This window comes from Anolis sagrei, chromosome 4 (genome assembly GCF_037176765.1).
Source record: "Anolis sagrei isolate rAnoSag1 chromosome 4, rAnoSag1.mat, whole genome shotgun sequence".
Taxonomy (NCBI): domain Eukaryota; kingdom Metazoa; phylum Chordata; class Lepidosauria; order Squamata; family Dactyloidae; genus Anolis; species Anolis sagrei.
Window position 1 is genome coordinate 104,244,998 of NC_090024.1, and position 19,837 is coordinate 104,264,834.

General features: G+C 40.0%; 1 protein-coding gene across 1 annotated transcript; it reads left to right on the forward strand.

Moving 5' to 3' along the window:
• The first annotated feature begins 2,627 nt into the window (after positions 1-2,627).
• LOC132774489 (carboxymethylenebutenolidase homolog) lies at positions 2,628-13,765 on the forward strand. The gene is made up of 7 exons (XM_067467046.1): positions 2,628-2,764; positions 4,802-4,925; positions 7,625-7,839; positions 9,456-9,563; positions 9,841-9,983; positions 11,230-11,321; positions 13,048-13,765. The coding sequence occupies exons 2-7, from the start codon at positions 4,860-4,862 to the stop codon at positions 13,225-13,227; spliced, it is 804 nt and encodes a 267-aa protein (XP_067323147.1). The 5' UTR covers positions 2,628-2,764; positions 4,802-4,859; the 3' UTR covers positions 13,228-13,765.
• Positions 13,766-19,837: the final 6,072 nt, after the last annotated feature.

A 19,837-nucleotide genomic window follows, 5' to 3' on the forward strand; every position in this document is an offset into this window, starting at 1 on the left:
CATTCCTCCTGAGGGCACAGGTCCATAGCTTGGGGGTCCTCTTGGATTCAATGCTGTCGCTTGATGACCAGGCATCACCAGTGGCTGGGAGGGCCTTTGCACAGATTAAACTTGCGCCCCAGCTGCAATCATACCTCATGAAGTCTGACTTGGCCTTGGTTACATTGAGACTGGACTACTGCAATGCACTCTACATGGGACTGCCCTTGAAGGCGGCCCATAAATTTCAATTGGTACAATGGGCACCAGCAAGGCTCCTAACTGAAGCAAACTGTAGGAAGCATACAATATCCCTATTAAAACAGCTTCCTTGGCTGCCAATAAGTTGCCGAGCCAAATTCAAGGTGCAGGTTATGACCTATAAAGCCCTAAACCAGGGGTCCTCAAACTAAGGCCCGGGGGCCGGATACAGCCCTCTAAGGTCATTTAACCGACCCTCGCTCAGGGTCAGCACAAGTCTGAAATGATGTGAAAGGACACAACAACAACAATCCTATCTCATCAGTGCCCACATTTCCCATTGAAATATTAATAAGTTTATATTTGTTAAAAATGTTCTTAATTTTAATTATTGTATTGTTTTTAAGTGTTTTTTGAACTACAGATAAATGTGCAGTGTGCATAGGAATTAATTCATGCTTTTTTCAAATTATAATCCGGCCCTCCAACAGTTTGAGGGACTGTGATCTGGCCCTTTGTTTAAGAAGTTTGAGGATCCCTGCCCTAAACGGTATGTGTTGTTTTGATAATTTTATGCTTATGTTTTGCTTACTCTCTATGTTTTGGTGTTTTGTTACATGGAAAGTGCCCCGAGTCCCCTAGGGGTGATAGAGCAGTATATAAATAAAGTTTCATTATTGTTATTATTTATAAAGAGGTGCTGGGCAATTATTCAGAAAGCAAGCACAAACACCTTTGAACCTCTGAGGATGCTTGCCATAGATGCAGGCGAAACGTCAGGAGAAATGCCTCTAGAACATGGCCATATAGCCCGAAAAAACCCACAAGAACTGAGTGATTCCGGCCATGAAAGCCTTCGACAATACACAAACACCTTTTTGCAAAACTTTTTAAAGCTTTCTAACAAGGGACTTCATCCCACAGAATAATTAAAATATTTCAGATTGTAGGTTTTCCCTTAAGCATCACCACACTGTGTTTTGAAATTAAACAGATTTTCCTACCTCCATCACACCTAATCCTTGTCTCTGCTTTCTTTAAGATTTATCCATTTGATTTGCCATCAAATCTTGTTTCCCCCACTGTCCCTCCCCCATTTTCTTTTTTTAAAAAAACTTATCTTTTTTAATCTCCAGACTTCAACTTACATCTTGAAAAATTCACAACAACATATATAGAAGTGTTATTCTTACATCGCAGAATTGAAAACAGGAGGGAGGGGAGAAATGAAGCTTTAGCTCTCTTATATGTCTCTTTCTGCTAGCCTTTTGATAGGCAAAACAAAATCCTGACAGCACAGCAGGAGTTTCAGAAAGGCAATTGAGAAAATAGACTCCAAAAGAATGGGTTGTTGTAGGTTTTTCCGGGCTATATGGCCATGTTCTAGAGCAGTGTTTCTCAACCTTCCTAATGCCGCAACCCCTTAATACAGTTCTTCATCTTGTCGTGACCCCAAAGCATAAAATTATTTTCATTGCTACTTCAGAAATGTAATGTAAATATCTGATATGCAGGATGTATAAAGTGGACCAAATACCCGATATGCCCAAATTTGAATGCTGGTGCGGTTGGAGGAGGGGATTGATTTTGTCATTTGGGAGTAATAGTTGCTAGGATTTATAGTTCACCTACAATCAAAGAGCATTCTGAACTCCACCAGCAATGGAATTGAACCAAACTTGGCATACAGAACTCCCATGAACCACAAAAAGTACTGGAAGGATTTGTTGGGCATTGACCTTGAGTTCTGGAGTTGTAGTTCACCTACATCCAGAGAGCATTGTGGACTGAAACAATGATAGATCTAGACCAAACTTGGCACAAATACTCAGTATGCCCAAATGTGAACACTGATGGAGTTTAGGGAACATAGACCTTGACATTTGGGAGTTGTCATTGCTGGGATTTATAGTTCACTTACAATCAAAGGGCATTCTGAACTCTGCCAATAATAGAATTGGGCCAAACTTCCCACACAGAACCTCCCATGATCAACAGAAAATACTGTGTTTCCTAATGATGTTTGGCAACCCCTCTGATAACCCCTCAAGACCCCCCTTGGGGTCCTGACCTCCAGGTTGAGAATATCAGTATCAACACATGGATAATGAACCGTGAAGGCAAATCAAGGATAGTTATATACTTTTCAAAAAAGGCATTTAAACATAGAATGTAGTGTTATGAAAGATCTGAATAATGATAATATATCAAACAGATAATCGTAAAAGAACAATGTGGGCTTACTGCTTCAAATATTTGCCTCCCCTTTTAATTGAGAACTAATATGAAAAGACTGTTTAAAAAAGCAAGAATACAGAAAGAAACTTGCTAAGTATTTGTTGAGCATTGACCGAAAGGCAAGAGTACAGAGGAGGGGTTTCAGTCTCCTCCTATTTCTTAATTTAGTGCCAAAGTTTGAACCTCTTTTGTACTTAACAGTCTCTGTTCTCTGTCTCCAGGACTAGTGCAGGATACACTTCTGTGAAACCAGAAGAAGTTTTTGTAGAAAGCCAATTCATTTCTTTCTTGTAAAACTTAACAACTTTTCTCCTCTTCTAAGGGCTTGGAAGACTCTCTGTTGCAGGTATGTAGAAATCTAGCATGATATGCTCGACTATCCACCGCAGTGAGACAGATGGGAATCGGCTATATACAAAATATGCATGTGGTGTTTCAGCCAAATAACTGTCTGACACTTTCATCTCCAGAACATTATCAAAGGCTTTAGATCAGAGAAGAACCCGTGGCTCACTGCCACAAGCTGTGATATATGTGGCTGGAAGAATATGATGGGTATGACTAAAATGATCAAGGGTCTGGAGAACAAGCCCTATGAGGTGGGCATGTTTAGCCTGAAGAAGAGAAGGCTGAGAGGAGACATGATGACCATGTATAAATATGTGAGGGGAAGTCATAGAGACTTGTTTTCTGCTGCCCTGGAGACTAGGATGCACAAAAATGGATTCAAACTACAGGAAAGGAGATTCCACCTGAACATTAGGAAGAACTTCCTGACTGTGAGAGTTGTTCAGCAGTGGAACTCTCTGCCCTGTAGTCTGGTGAGGCTCCTTCTTTGGAGGCTTTTAAGCAGAGGCTGGATGGCCATCTGTCAAGGGTGCTTTGAATGTGATTTTCCTGCTTCTTGGTGGGGTTGGACTGGATGGTCCACGGGGTGTCTTCTGACTGTATGATGTTTTGATTCTATGAAACATAGGTGTGTCCAGTTTAGTGAAAAAGACATATGTTTTAAAAAGTCATACTTGTTGCAGTGGAACGCAGAGACCTGCCACACAATATGGGTTGTGTGGCTGAACCCTGCCTTCGAGTATTTTATATGCAGGGGCTGTAATCTTGTAAAGAGGTAATAAGATTTGAATTGATGTCAATAAACTTGCATATACCGTATATACTCGAGTATAAGCCAACCCGAATATAAGCCGGGGGACCTAATTTTACCACAAAAAACCTGGAAAAACGTATTGATTCGAGTATAAGCCGAGGGTGAGAAATGTAGCTGCTACTGGTAATTGTCAGTAAGTTAAATGTTTTTTAAGTATTTACACAAAACTGTAATTTAAGATAAGACTACCCAACTCTGTAAATTACCTATAATGATAGAATAAATTACCTATAATGAAAGAATAAAATAATAAATGTAATAACATGTAATAAAAATAATAATAGAGTAAATAATGGGAATTTAATAATAATAGTAATAACAATAAAGTAATAAATGTAATAATAACAATAATAGAATAAAATAATAAATGCAATAATAAATGCAAAAAATAATACATGCAATAAATATAATAATACAGCAAAATAATGTAAATGTAATAATAATAGAGTAAAATAATCAATGCTGATTGGGGGAGGGGCCTCTGCTGGAAGTTGAGGGACGTAGTGTGATGGGCTACATGCCCATCTGTCCCTCAACTGGCCAGCAAGCTTCCTAGGATGCTCACATTGGCCAGTGTGATGAGGTCTGTAGTGGTCACACTTTGGATAGAATATTAACTTTTCCCATTTCGGCTAACATAACAACAGTTCTCTTCATGAAAGCCTCCTTGTGATTTATTATTATTATTATTATTATTATTATTATCATCATCATCATCATCATCATCATCATCATCATTATTAAACACAACAAGATAAGTCCACAGCAAATAAGGTCACTCTGCTGGCTGTTGCATTGGATCACACGTCGGACACTTCCCAAGTGTCTAGGACTGTGTGATGGATTGGTGAATAATGCATGCAGATCCCAGTAAGGTGGCCTTTTGAAGTTGGCAGATGGTAATCTTGTCAGTGCCAGTTGTGTTTAAGTGCAGGTCAAGGTCTTTAGGCACTGCACCCAGTGTGCTGATCACCACTGGGACCACCATGACTGGCTTGTGCCAGAGTCTTTGCAGTTCGATCTTTAAATCCTCATATTGTGTCAGCTTTTCCAGTTGTTTCTCTTCAATCCTGCTGTCTCCTGGGGTTGCAACATCGACGATCCACACTCTGTTTTTTAACACGATCATGAGGTCAGGAGTATTGTGCTCCAAAACTCTGTCTGTCTGAATTTGGAAATCGCAGAATAGTTTGACGTGTCCATTTTCTGTAACTTTTTCAGGCTTGTGATCCCACCAGTTCTTTGTCGCAGGCAGACGGTGTTTGTGGCACAAGTTCCAATGAATCATCTGAGCAATGGTGTTATACCTCTGCTTATAATCTGTCTGTGCAATCTTCTTGCAGCAGTTGAGTATATGATCTATTGTTTCATCTGCTTCCTTGCAGTATACATTTGGTATCTGTTGTCGACTTTTCAATTCTGGCTCTGTTGGCATTGGTTCTAATGGCTTGTTCTTGGGCTACCAGAATCAGACCCTCTTTCTCCTTTTTTAAAGTTCAATTTGTGAGCCACATCCATGCTTTTTCTTTGGCAATTTGGCTGTCAATTTTTCCCAGGAACTGTCCATGGAGAGCCTTCTTTTGCCAGTTTTCTCTTCTTCTTTTCATTGTGTTTTTATAGTCTTCACTCTTTGTCTTTTGCACTTTAAGCAGTTTACTACTATTGACTTCCCTCAATGTTGGTTCTTGACTGCCTTTCACATAATCTGCCAGTGCATGTTTCTATTATTATTATTATTATTATTAATTATTATTATTATTTACTGTATTGATACCCAGACCTTCTCACCCCGAAGGGGGACTCAGAGCATCCTGTGATAATATGATAACATGATCTGTAAGCTAAATGTGAACAGAGTTCAGCTTCATTGCTGTATAACATTTAACCATTTTTATGAAGAACGCAAATGTCAAAAAGAAAGGCTGTAGCTATGCACAGAAAGATATGAAGATTTGAAGGCACTGTGAAGAAACACCAATAATTCGCCAAATAAGAATGTGCTGTACAAAAACTTCCTCCAAGTCTGCAAAGAGCATTCTTGAACTCCACCAACAATGGAATTGAACCAAACTTGGCACACAGAACTCCCATGGCCAACAAAAAATACTGGAAGAGTTTAGTGGGCATTGACTTTGAGCTTTGGAGTTGTATTTCACCTACATCCAGAGAACACTGTGGACTCAAACAATGACAAATCTGGACCAAACTTGGCACAAAAACTCTATATGCCCAAATGTGAACACTAGTGGAGTTTGGGGAAAATATACCTTGACATTTGGGTATTGTAGTTGCTGGAATTTATAGTTCACCTACAATCAAAGAACATTCTGAATCCCACCAACAATAGAATTGAGCCAAACTTCCCATACCGAATCCCCATGACCAACAGAAAATACTGATCATCTTTGGAGACCTCTCTGACACCCCCCATCGCAACCCCCCAGGGGTCCCAACGCCCAGGTTGAGAAACACTGATGTAGATAGAAAGGATGGGATTTTGGTTTAGATAGATAGATAGATAGATAGATAGATAGATAGATAGATGGATGGATGGATGGATGGATGGATGGATGGATAGATGGATAGATGGATAGATGGATAGATGGATAGATGGATAGATAGATAGGATTCGCTGCTGGTAAACAAAATGGCCACAGCATAAGCCGCACAACACAGCCCCGAAGGCCACAGTTGGGACCTCCCTCTCCATAAGAATTAAGCAATGTAATAAAGATTTATATTTTGGGAGCTGTGTGTGAGCACTTGCACTTTGCTCTAAGGCTGAAATAATGATTTCCAAAAAAAGACCAGTTTTTTTTTGGGGGGGGGGAGATGTGAGAGAAGGGAACAAAAAAGGGGAGAGAAAGGAAACAAATGAGAGGGGGGAAGTGGAAAAAGGAAAAAGAAAGTAAAACTAAGGGAAAGAAAAGAAGGAAGGAAAGAAGGAAGGAAGCTTTTTAGTTAAAATCTGCCGTTTTGGTCCAGAGCCATCAAGCCATGTAGGAGCATTTGTGGAACATACATACTTTCACTTTTAATAGATAAGCCTGCATTTATGAAAGAAATATCTGATATAAAACGAGGTCACAAGTGGGAAAGGTTGTCCTTCAGGAGGCTAGTGAAATCCTGGTTATGGAATGAAGCATTCCTAGAATAATGGCTGAGACTAATTACAGATCAAAGTGAGTGACTGTTCTGGCACAACTGTGCTAGAAGCTAAATGTTCTTTTTCTATGCATGGTTAGACATGTGCAATTTGGTCCAAAGTCTGGATCCCTCTCTTGGTACCACAGATATTTCCTTATTTCAAGTTCCTGACAGGTCTAGTTAAAATAATCAATTTATTATATGTGGAAATGATCTTTTGAGGCTGAATAATAGATCTCTGAAGCTACAGATCACCAGGCAACACACACACATATATGCATCAACTGAGCACAGATGAAACTATATTTCCATAATGCAATGTTTTCCAACAAATGACATCTCCGACCCATCCCCTGTTCAGGTATCAGCTAGCTTGCCAATGCCTTCATTCAAGAAATAGTTTTTTAAGATCTACAGAGATACTCACAGGAATATCTCAGCAAGCAAGAGTCCAAAAGTGGCAGGCTAAAACAAGAAACAATCCATGGCTTATACCAAATGAGAGACTCCCTCCTGGGCACACAGAAGACTGGGCAACTTGGAAGGTGCTGAACAGACTGTGCTCTGGCATCACGAGATGCAGAGCTAACTTTAAGAAATGGGGCCATAAAGTGGAATCCACGACATGTAGGAGTGGAGAAGAGCAAACCACACAATGCAGTCAGAGCCTTGCAACATGCACAAAGGAGGACTTTCTTATAGCAACACCAGAGGCACTCCAGTTGGCCAGCTACTGGTCAAAGGACATGTAATAGAATGCCAAGTTTCTAAACTTAATGTTTTTTTAAAATACATTACAACTGCATCCTTGATTCGCTCCTGATATGATAAATATATGAATAATCCAACAAAGTTCAGTTGCATTAACCTTTGTGAATCTTGTTTTCATTATGACAGATGGCCAATAAAGCAAGACCTTGCCCATGCAACCTTGGAGACAGGTTTGACTATGAAGGGCGGGGACATGAAGTTTCTGTCGGACACATCAGTGCTTACGTGGTCAAGCCTCCTCACCATACTGACAAAGCTGTCATAGTGGTACACGACATTTTTGGGTGGCAGCTACCAAATACCAGATATATAGCGGACATGCTTGCATCTAAAGGATATATGTAAGAAATGTTTCATGATTTTTCTCAGTCATATCTTACCTAATCAGTAACCCATCAATTTTTTATTATAAATATTGACCCTGAGTATATAAAGCAATCTAATGTATTTCTTCTCTGTTTGTAAACTTATACACAAAGTAATAGGATCAATTATGCAAAATACCTGGAACTTTGAGGCTGAGAAGTAGCCTTTTCCTCACCTGAATCTGTGTTACATTACATATATTTTTTGCTTTTAATAGACACATTAGAATTGTATATGTGACCCTTAGGGAATAGTTGGGCAATAATTAGTTTTAATCTCAGCTGCAGAAGCAAAAAAAAGACAAGGAGGAGGAGTTTTACCATTCCAATTCATGTAGAATTTACTGTTTTCAGAATCCGGTTGTATAATTTCAAAGATGTGTAGCTAGCTATACATGGCCGACAGTGCACCACTTGGTCCATTTTGGTTGATCTGTTTTCCCAAAGGATTCCTTGGAACATCTCACACTATTTTATACAGAAGGGAATGAAATGTTCTGTAATGTTTCTGCATGAAGTCAAGTGTGGTTTGGTCTACACAAAATGGTTATACATTTTGTGTACACAAATGAAATGAAAAGTAATGCCTCCACCTTCGTAACTCCTCAACAGATGGCAGTATTGGTATGCGGCAGGTACTGACTTGTTCAGTAGATTCTCCTCTACAGTTCCATTTTGGCAGGAAGCCTTAGCATTGAATGATTGTGTTGTTAAAGTGCGAAGTATGGAACCCTGTGCAGATGATCGTTCAGTGTGACTTAAGCAACGTGCAGTCATTGAATTCTTGACAGCAGAAAGTGTCACCCCAAAGAAGATTCAACAGAGAATGCAAGCTGTTTATGGTGAATGTGTTGATGTGAGTACTGTGCATCGTTGGGTGAGTAAGTTTAAAGATGTTGAGGTGGAAACATTTGACTTGCATGATAAACAAAGAGTTGGATGTCCTGTGACAGCAATCACTGAGTTTCACAATCAAAAGGTTGACAGATTCATTCAGGACAATTGCCGTATCACTCAGAGAGAAATTTCAAGCATAATCGGCATTTCACAAGAACGTGTGGGTCACATTATTGCTTTGCTTGGCTATTGGAAGATGTGTGCACGATGGGTACGCAGGATGAGAGAACTGTGAGACACTGGTTGCGGAAACAGAGTGTCGACTTCTTCTGTGACGGTTTCAGAAAACTTGTGCATTGTTGGCAGAAATGTATCCAATTGTCTGGTGATTATGTCGAAAAGTGAATAATGGTAGTTAAAGAGCACATTCCAAGGATTATTTCTGCGTTTGATTTATTAAAATATTCCCATCCAAACCCAAGTAATGAAGGTAGAGGCATTACTTTTCATTCAACCCTCATAGTTTTGTAAAGAATTCTGCATTGATACAGACTTCTCACTAGATAACAGGTTCCTCCATTCTTTCGCAAATGGTCCTTTCTCTCCAATATGTACTAAAAGCTATTTTAAAATTATTTTCATTTAAGAAACATTGCTGGGGATTGTAGGATGTGAACGTTTATGCATTATAGGCAAATATTCAATAATATCAAAATTAGTATTTGATAAATAAGCTTGTATTATTTCCTATACAGAGCAATTATCCCAGATTTCTTTAAAGGACAAGAACCTTGGAAACCATCGAATGACTGGGCTACATATGATGATTGGCTAAAAACACGAGATTCCAAAAATACCAACAGGTAAAAGTTCGAAACTTAGCAGTTCGAAAACATGCAAATGTGAGTAGATCAATAGGTACCGCTTCTACGGGAAGGTAAAGGCATTCCACGCAGTCATGCTGGCCATGTGATCTTGGAAAGTGTCTCCGGACAATGCCAGCTCTTCAGCTTAGAAATGGAGATGAGCACCACCATCCAGAGTTGGACACGACTAGACTTAATGTCAGTGGAAACCTTTAACTTTACTTTTACCTTCACTTAACTAATGTCTTCATTTACCTACATTTTTGTAACTCAGGGAAACAGAAGTTGTCTTGAAATATCTGAAGAAACAATGTCATGCAAAGAAGATAGGTGTCATTGGATTTTGCTGGGGTGGAGCTGTTGTTCATCATTTGATGTTGAGATATTTGGAATTTAAGGCTGGTGTATCAATTTGTGGTAAGTGTCATGTACAATGGAGTCTGTACACATTGATAACTCTGCGTGTATTACACAGAAAGATGATGGAATTAAGTTGATACTTCAAGGTTGGAGCATGGTTTTGTCTGTCAACAAAATTGAGCCATTAAGGTTGATTACACTTCTGTGATCTTTGGAGACTGCATCCTAGCCTATTACTTATAATTTAAGCAGAAATCATTCACACATCACTAAATTCATCTTCATAATGTGAAAAAAAGGCTTATAGCTGAGTTGTGATCATTGTATTAAATTTGGATTAGTACAGAATGGGGGACGCCTGGCTCGACAGCAGTATGTGTGAAAAAGATCTTGGAGTCCTCGTGGACAACAAGTTAAACATAAGCCAACAATGTCATGCAGCAGCTTAAAAAGCCAATGGGATTCGGGCCTGCATAAATAAGAGTATAGTGTCTAGATTCAGAGAAGTCGTGCTACCCCTCTAGTCTGCCTTGGTTAGACCACCCCTGGAATACTGTGTCCAACTTTGGGCACCACAACTGAAGAGAGATATTGACAAGCTGGAATGTGTCCAGAGGAGGGCGACTAAAATGATCAAGGGTCTGGAGTACAAGCCCTACGAGGACTGGCTTAAAGAGCTGGGCATGTTAAGCCTGCAGAAGAGAAGGCTGAGAGGAGACATGATGGTCAAGTATAAATATGTGCAGGGAAGTCATAGGGAGGAGGGAGCAAGCTTGTTTTCTGCTGCCCTGGAGACTAGGATGTGGAACAATGGCTTCAAACTACAGGAAAGGAGATTCCACCTGAAGATCGGAAAGAACTTACTGACTGTGAGATCTGTTCAGCAGTGGAACTCTCTGCCCGGAGTTAGGTGGAGTCTCCTTCTTTGGAGGCTTTTAAGCAAAGGCTGAATGGCCTTCTGTCAGGGGTGCTTTGAATGCGATATTGCTGCTCTTGGCAGGGGGTTGAAATTGCTTCCAACTCTGTGATTCTATGATTAGCATTGGGATATATTTATATATATTTATGTCTCACGCAATCTATACCTCCATAGCTAAGTCTTCTGCTGCCCCCAAATCTTCCTGTGATTGAATCTTCCGATCTTCTTATCATTTCCCCCCAGAAACAGAAAATGGATAGTTCCTACATAACAACCCTATTTCTGAATCTTTGGAACTGCAAAAAGCTGTGATACCAACTATTTACTTAGTAGAAGTTTAGTGTTTAATTTTAATGCCGCTTTTTCCCCTCAAATATATTCCAGGAATCATCACATTGCAAGAGGACAATTATGATCTTAAGAACCCCACCTTTTTCATTTTCGCAGAGAACGATGACTATGTTCCTCTAGACCAGGTACGGTGTTCTTTCAAAAAGTATGGTTGACAAATAGTAATGCAGAAACAATGTATAAGACTACAAAAATTACCTGTGGGAAATGAAGTCTATGGACACAGTGTATCCGTCTTTCTTACATTCCAAAGCATTTTGTATCCTAGCGCACTGCTTCTTAAACTGTGGGTCCCGACCCCAAATGGGGTCCCAGTAGCTCAGTGTTGGGGTTATGAAAGAATAAGCAACAGTACAAGACATCTGAATGCCACTCATATACACAAATCTATTAGCAACTACATGATAATTAGTACAACAATTCTGTTGTACAGTGTTTACAGTGGATTCTGCAGAAATGCTTCAGTCGTATTCCACAAAAAGGAAACTCAACCTGTTTAGCAAGCTTTGCAAATGCTGATTTATCATCAGTAAATATTTGATTTTCTATCTAGTTTTTCTTCCTATCTACCTGGGATCACACAAATTTTGAGAAGCCATGCTACAGTGGACAGAGCAAATGGTCCCTTCAGATATTTATGTCTGTCCAAAAATTATATAGTTTTGGCTGTTTTGGTTTTTTTTTTTTTTGGAAAGGCATGATCTTTTAGAGATCATAACCTTTTGGAAAACCAGGAATCTCCATAGCTTTTTGGAAGCGTGACCCTTTGGAGATTAATTGGCATTCACATTATTTGGAGTAATCATAACCTTTTGTAAAGTATGATCTTCCTAAGTAGAGTTAAATACTTGTTTGAGTGAGTCTTCTCCTTAGTGGTAAATTGTTTGTCAACAAATATAAATTGTTGTTATTGTTGTTATTATTATTAGAAACACAAAAAGATGAGTCCACAGCAAACAAGATCACTCTGCTGGCTGTTGTATTGGATCACATGTCAAACACTTCCCAAGTGTCTAGGACTGTGTGATGTGTTGGCAAATAATGCGTGCAGATCCCAGTAGGGTGGCCTTTTGCAGCTGGCAGATGGTACTCTGATTGTGTTTAAGTGCAAGCCAAGGCCTTTAGGCACTGCACCCAGTGTGCCGATCACCACTGGGACCACCTTGACTGGTTTGTGCCAGAGTCTTTGCAGTTCGATCTTTAAATCCTCACATCGTGTCAGCTTTTCCAGATGTTTCTCTTCAATCCTGCTGTCTCCTGGGATTGCAACATCGACGATGCACACTCTGTTTTTTAACACGATCGTGAGGTCAGGAGTATTGTGCTTCAAAACTCTGTCAGTCTGAATTCGGAAGTCCCAGAGTAATTTGGCTTATTATTATTATTATTATTATTATTATTATTATTATTATTGATTATGCTTATCTTTATGTTTATGTTTATTTATACCTGCTTTATGTCTCCCAAATGATAGTCAAAAATGTGGTAATACTTTTACATTAAAAATATTACCACACAATACAAAGTATACAAATATGCAAACATTAAAACAGAATTAAGCATAATGGTATTAAGAGTATTAACTGTTGACTTAGCATTTTTCTATTGATTCAAGGACTCTACTCTTGTTGGAATAATCAATTGGATTTGGGCTGTGGAATATACCAATACGTTAGAAAAACTGGATTCTTCCTACAGAACAGTATTAAGGACACACATTTAATTCTTTGAATCAGAAATAAAGTCTATGCATTGATTTTGTATAACTTTCTAAGGAATAAGAGATGAGTCTTGTCAATCGTGGGTGACATTAATTCGGAACCAATACTAAGAAGATGTTTTCTGTTGTAGGTTGCTGAAGTAGAGCGGAAGCTAAAAGAACAATGCAAAACTGATTTTGAAGTGAAAATTTATCCAGGACAAACCCATGGCTTTCTACACCGCAAAAGAGAAGACATTAATCCTCAAGATAGGCCTTTCATCGAAGAAGCAAGGAAGGACATGCTTAGTTGGCTGAACAGATACATCTGACAGTCTGTTATATGTTATATGTTAATACCAATAACCATTAAGAAATTAGTTCTCCAGACACACTTTCCTAATTTCTTTGATGAACAATTGTGTTGTAGTTCAGCCTGTGATCGTGTCTGATGGAAATGAGGATGAAAGGTTTTCTGAGCCTGTGTTTGATATCAATGGGGATGAGGGTTTTTCTGGGCCTGAGTCAAGCCCGGGTGTCTCATGAACAGAGTGTTTCTCCTGCAGATTCATAAGGTTAAATTCCTGGGAGAGGCCCACAGCAGTCTTTCTCTGAGAAACTGTCTTCTGAGGATGATTTGTCAGGTGCAGAATTTAATGAGTGTAAAGACAGAAAACAAGACTTTTGTAAACTGAGACAGAGTTCTCCGGATCGGCAAAGGTCAATCCATCTAAGGAACATGAAAGGCACTGCAGACTACTTCAACCAGAGAAGTCAGCCATAGCAGAGCACCTGATGAACCAGTCTGGACACAGCATATTATTTGAGAACACAGAAATGCTGGACCACACAAACAACCACCATGTCAGACTACACAGAGAAGCCATTGAAATCCACAAGCATGTGGACAATTTCAACAGAAAGGAAGAGACCATGAAAATGAACAAAATCTGGCTACCAGTATTAAAGAACTCTAAAATTATAACAGCTAAACAACAGAGAGGAAGAAACCAGGCACAGATTAACACCTCCCAGCAACAGATTTTCCCAGGTTCAGGCAGGCCTTCAAATGCTAATGAAGGTGATTAGCTAAACATTCACACCTAACTGCAGCAGGGAAGAGCTCCTTGCCCCACCCCAGCCATTCCACAGATATATAAACCCATTGTCCTAATTCCAACAGACCTCTACCTCTGAGGATGCTTGCCATAGATGCAGGCGAAACGTCAGGAGAAATGCCTCTAGAACATGGCCATATAGCCCGAAAAAACCCACAAGAACTGAGTCAATCCATCTGCTGGAAAAGAAAGATAAATCCTTATCTGATTGTAAAGGGAAGCGGAATGTTTTCCTTTCGGTTCTTGGGACAGGAAAAGCTTTATATTGAAACAAGGGAAAGGTTTTAACTCAGTCTCGTCAATGTTGGAACTTCATGATGGTCTTTCTCCAAGTGGATTTCTAGTTTCATGTTTCAAATTTTGCCAGGTTCCTATTTCATGTATTTGATTTCCATTCTGTCTTGTTCTCTGGATTTTGCATCCTTGGATTTTGTGTTTTTAACATTTTACCATGAAGTTCAAGGACTATATCTTATCCTTGGATTATACTGTTTTGGAATATACTGCTTTTACTGTTTTTAATGCTTTGCTTACATATATCCTTCAATAAACTGTTTTACTATACTGATGTGGTGTTTAAGGATAGAGGTGTTTCTGCTCTTGGATACAACAAATTGCAATGATAAGCATATCTCACATCATGCCATTTCTCCATTGCATAGGCCCATGAACAACATCAACACCTTTCCTTTCTCATAGACACAGATGTGCATAGCTACAGAGAGAGCCAGTTGCTGTGTGTTAGATAAACATGCAGTATAATATGCTAATTTTATGAAACAAAGAAAATTCTGGAATCAAGAAAAAAACATTAGTGGTGAATATTTCATTATGAATATTGCATCAATGTTGTATTGCATGTGGATGTAAGGAGTGTTAGTATGCATGCAGGGGCGGCCCTAGGTAATTTTCAACAGTAAGCAAACAATATCCCCCCCCCCCCCAACCAATCACTGATATATATTTTATGTTTGTTGTAGGAGTTCTGTGTGCTATTTTTGGTTCAGTTCCATCATTGGTGGAGTTCAGAATACTCTTTGATTGTAGGTGAACTATACATCCCAGTAACTACAACTCGCATATGTCAAGGTCTATTTTCCCCCAAGAGCGCCTCAAGAGCACCCCTAGGCAAAATCAACTATACTGCAAATGCTTACTTTGCGTAATGGGTTGAGCCGCCCCTGTATGCATGTGTGCACATATGCTTTAATGAAAAAATTCTTACAAGAATTCAGAGTGATCCTTTCAGAAAATCTGAACAAAATACTATGTATGGTTTTGAAATGCAGCAGAGAGTGTTCAGATTATTTCCTGTTTTGAAAATCTGCTTATGGAAAATCTTAAACAGGGCAAATCCAGAAAAGCTGACTAACATTTTTTGTTAGTATTCCATTATCTGGGCAGAGGTGGGGGGCAGCCACGGAGAAGGCCCTTTCTCTCGTTCCCACCAGCTGTGCTTGGGACAGGAGTCAAACTGAGAGGAGGACCTCCTCCGATGACCGCAATGTCCGAGTTGGTCTGTAGAGGGAGATGTGGTTTATCAAAGAGTCTGGACCTAAGCCGTTTAGGGCTTTAAAGGTAAGAACCAGCACTTTGTATTTAGCTCGGAAGCAGACTAGCAGCCAGTGGAGCTGCCACAACATGGAGGTGGTTCTCTCCCTGAACGGTGCTCCAGTTAGTAACCCTGGCTGCCAATCTCTGGACCATTTGAAGCTTCTGAACTATCTTCAAAGGCAGCCCCACATAGAGAGCATTGCAGTAGTCCAAATGGGATGTGACTAAGGCGTGGACAAGTCAGGCGTCTCAAGGTATGGGCGCAGCTGGCGCACAAGTTTTAACTGTGCGAAGGCACTCCTGACCACCCGACCACGCCTGAAGATGAATGAAATATTTTGCTGCAGAAAATCCTTGGACGATCCATTTAGAAATACAAGAATGAAACATTTCTTGTATAGTTGTTATTATTAGATCAGGGGCAGGTAGAGTGTAACTCTAGAAATGTATAATTTGGTGGTTGTGTGCTTGTTGTCAAAAAATCGACGCCCTCCCCAAAGACTCAACATGGATTCTGAAATCATATATGAATTTTGTTGTATTGGGGTTCCAGGGTCAGCGATGAGTCCAGGATCACCCCCAGACTGCGGACCTGTGTCTTCAGGGGGAGTGTGACCCTTTCCAACACAGGCTGTAATCCCACATCCTGATCTGCCTTACAACTGACCAGAAGTACCTCTGTCTTGTATGAACAACCATGCTTTTTATTTTTAAAGTTGCACTTCTGCATGCCTGCAAAAATACATCTAGTTAAAAATCTGAAGGCAAACATCAGATTGGCCAAGACGTCACTAAAGCATGAAGCTGAAAATATGGGAAAATTAAGAGGAGTTTGAAAGATTACATACATTTCATTATTTGCAATTTTTCACAGATAACACTGCTATACTTGTAAATTCCTGAATTCCTCACAATTATAGCAGTGTTATCTGTGCAAAAATTGCAAATAATGAAATGTATGTGACCTTTCAAACTCTTTTGAATTCTCCCATATTCTCCCATATTTTCAGCTTTGTGCTTAAGTGACGTGTTGCTCAGCCTGATGCCTATATTTTGGACTATATTTTGGCCCATGATCACCTTATATTTTGATGAGGAGACTATACTTGACGCACATTCATTTCTTTTCTGATAACAGTATACATTTCCAAAACAATGTATGTTGAGATTGCTGACTGTTTGGCCTTTATGGTCATTGTAGTTCCCCAAAGGACAATGGATTTGTACCCAGTGCATTGTAGCCAATTAACACACGGGCTTGGAGGATGAAAAATGAAGCCTTATTAACAGTCTGCACAGAAAGATCAGAGTATTGGGTGGCAATCTGTGCTCAACAGGGTTACATCCACCCTGAGGACACAGGTCCATAGCTTGGGGGTCCTCCTGGATTCAACGCTGTCGCTTGATGACCAGGCATCGGCAGTGGCTGGGAGGGCCTTTGCACAGTTTAAACTTGTGCGCCAGCTGCGATCATACCTCATGAAGTCTGACTTGGCCGGGGAGGGGAGGGTCCACACCTTGGTTACATCCAGACTGGACTACTGCAATGAGCTCTACATGGGGCTGCCCTTGAAGACGGCCCGTAAATTTTAACTGGTACAATGGGCACCAGCCAGGCTCCTAACTGAACCAAACTATAGGAAGCATTCAATATCCCTATTAAAACAGCTTCCTTGGCTGCCAATAAGTTGCTGAGCCAAATTCAAGGTGCAGGTTATGACTTATAAAGCCCTAAACCAGGGGTCCTCAAACTAAGGCCCGGGGACCGGATACGGCCCTCCAAGGTCATTTACCCAGCCCTCACTCAGGGTCAGCACAAGTCTGAAATGATGTGAAGGCACACAACAACAACAATCCTATCTCATCAGTGCCCACATTTCCCATTGAAATGCTAATAAGTTTATATTTGTTAAAATTGTTCTTCATTTTATTGTATTGTTTTTAAGTGTTTTTTGCACTACAGATATATGTGCAGTGTGCATAGGAATTAATTCATGCTTTTTCAAATTATAATCCGGCCCTCCAACAGTTTGAGGGACTGTGATCTGGCCCTTTGTTTAAGAAGTTTGAGGATCCCTGCCCTAAACGGTATGTGTTGTTTTGATAATTTTATGCTTATGTTTTGCTTACTCTCTATGTTTTTGTGTTTTGTTACATGGAAACTGCCCTGAGTCCCCTAGGGGTAATAGAGCAGTATATAAATAAAGTTTTATTACTGTTATTATTTATAAAGAGGTGCTGGACAATTATTCAGAAAGCAAGTTCAAACACCTTTTTGCAAAACTTTTTAAAGCTTTCTAACAAGGGAGTTCATCCCACGGAATAATTAAAATGTTTCAGAATGTAGGTTTTCCCTTAAGCATCACCACACTGTACTTTGAAATTAAACAGATTTTCCTACCTCCATCACACCTAATCCTTGTCTCTGCTTTCTTTAAGATTTATCCATTTGATTTGCCATCAAATCTTGTTTCCCCCACTATCCCTCCCCAATTTTCTTTTTTAAAAACTTATCTTTTTTAATCTCCAGACTTCAACTTACATCTTGAAAAATTCACAACAACATATATAGAAGGGTTATTCTTACATCGCAGAATTGAAAACAGGAGGGAGGGGAGAAATGAAGCTTTAGCTCTCTTATATGTCTCTTTCTGCTAGCCTTTTGATGGGCAAAACAAAATCCTGACAGCACAGCAGGAGTTTCAGAAAGGCAATTGAGAAAATAGAGTCCAAAAGAATGGGTTGTTGTAGGTTTTTCCGGGCTATATGGCCATGTTCTAGAGCAGCGGTTTTCAACCTGGGGGTCGCGACCCCCAAGGGGGTCGCTGGGCCATTTTCCTGGGGTTGCGAAGCCGCCTCGGTAGCCTCTCCCTCCCAAAAAATGGCTGCTGGCTCCTGTGTGAGCCAAACAGCTGCGGCCATGGAGGGGGCCTTCGCCGCTTGCCTCCTCCCACGAGGGGCAAGTGGGAGGCCTCCTCCATGGCTGCAGCAATGGAATTGAACCAAACTTGGCATACAGAACTCCCATGAACAACAAAAAATACTGGAAGGATTTGTTGGGCATTGACCTTGAGTTTTGGAGTTGTAGTTCACCTACATCCAGAGAGCATTGTGGACTCAAACAATGATGGATCTGGACCAAACTTGGCACAAATACTCAATATGCCTAAATGTGAACACTGGTGGAGTTTGGGGAACATAGACCTTGACATTTGGGAGTTGTCATTGTTCGAATTTATAGTTCACCCACAATCAAAGAGCATTCTGAACTCCATCAACAATGGAATTGAACCAAACTTGGCATACAGAACTCCCATGAACAACAAAAAATACTGGAAGGATTTGTTGGGCATTGACCTTGAGTTCTGGAGTTCTGAACAGAGTTCAGCTTCATTGCTGTATAACATTTAACAATTTTTATGAAGAATGTTAATGTCAAAAAGAAAGGCTGTAGCTATGCACAGAAAGATATGAAGATTTGAAGGCACTGTGAAGAAACACCAATAATTCGCCAAATAAGAATGTGCTGTTCAAAACCTTCCTCCAAGTCTGCAAAGAGCATTCTTGAACTCCACCAACAATGGAATTGAACCATACGTGGCACACAGAACTCCCATGAACAACAAAAAATACTGGAAGAGTTTAGTGGGCATTGACTTTGAGCTTTGGCGTTGTAGTTCACCTACATCCAGAGAGCACTGTGGACTCAAACAATGATAGATCTGGACCAAACTTAGCACAAATACCCAATATGCCCAAATGTGAACACTGGTGGACTTTGGGGAACATAGACCTTGACATTTGGTAGTTGTCATTGCTGGGATTTATAGTTCACCTACAATCAAAGAACATTCTGAACCCCGCCAACAATAAAATTGGGCCAAACTTCCCACACAGAACCCCCATGATCAACAGAAAATACTGCGTTTCCGAATGGTGTTGGGCAACCCCTCTGATACCTCCTCAAGACCCCCCCCCCCCAGGGTCCCAACCCCCAGGTTGAGAAAGGCTGCTTTAATATCAACACATGGATAATGAACCGTGAAGGCAAATCGAGGATAGTTATATACTTTTCAAAAAAGGCATTTAAACAGAGAATGCAGTGTTATGAAAGATCTGAATAATGATAATATATCAAAGAGATAATCATAAAAGAAGAATGTGGGCTTACTGCTTCAAATCTTTGCATCTCTTTTTAATTGAGAAGCTGTATGAAAAGACTGTTTAAAAAAAGCAAAAATCCGGAAAGAAACTTGCTAAGTAAATAATT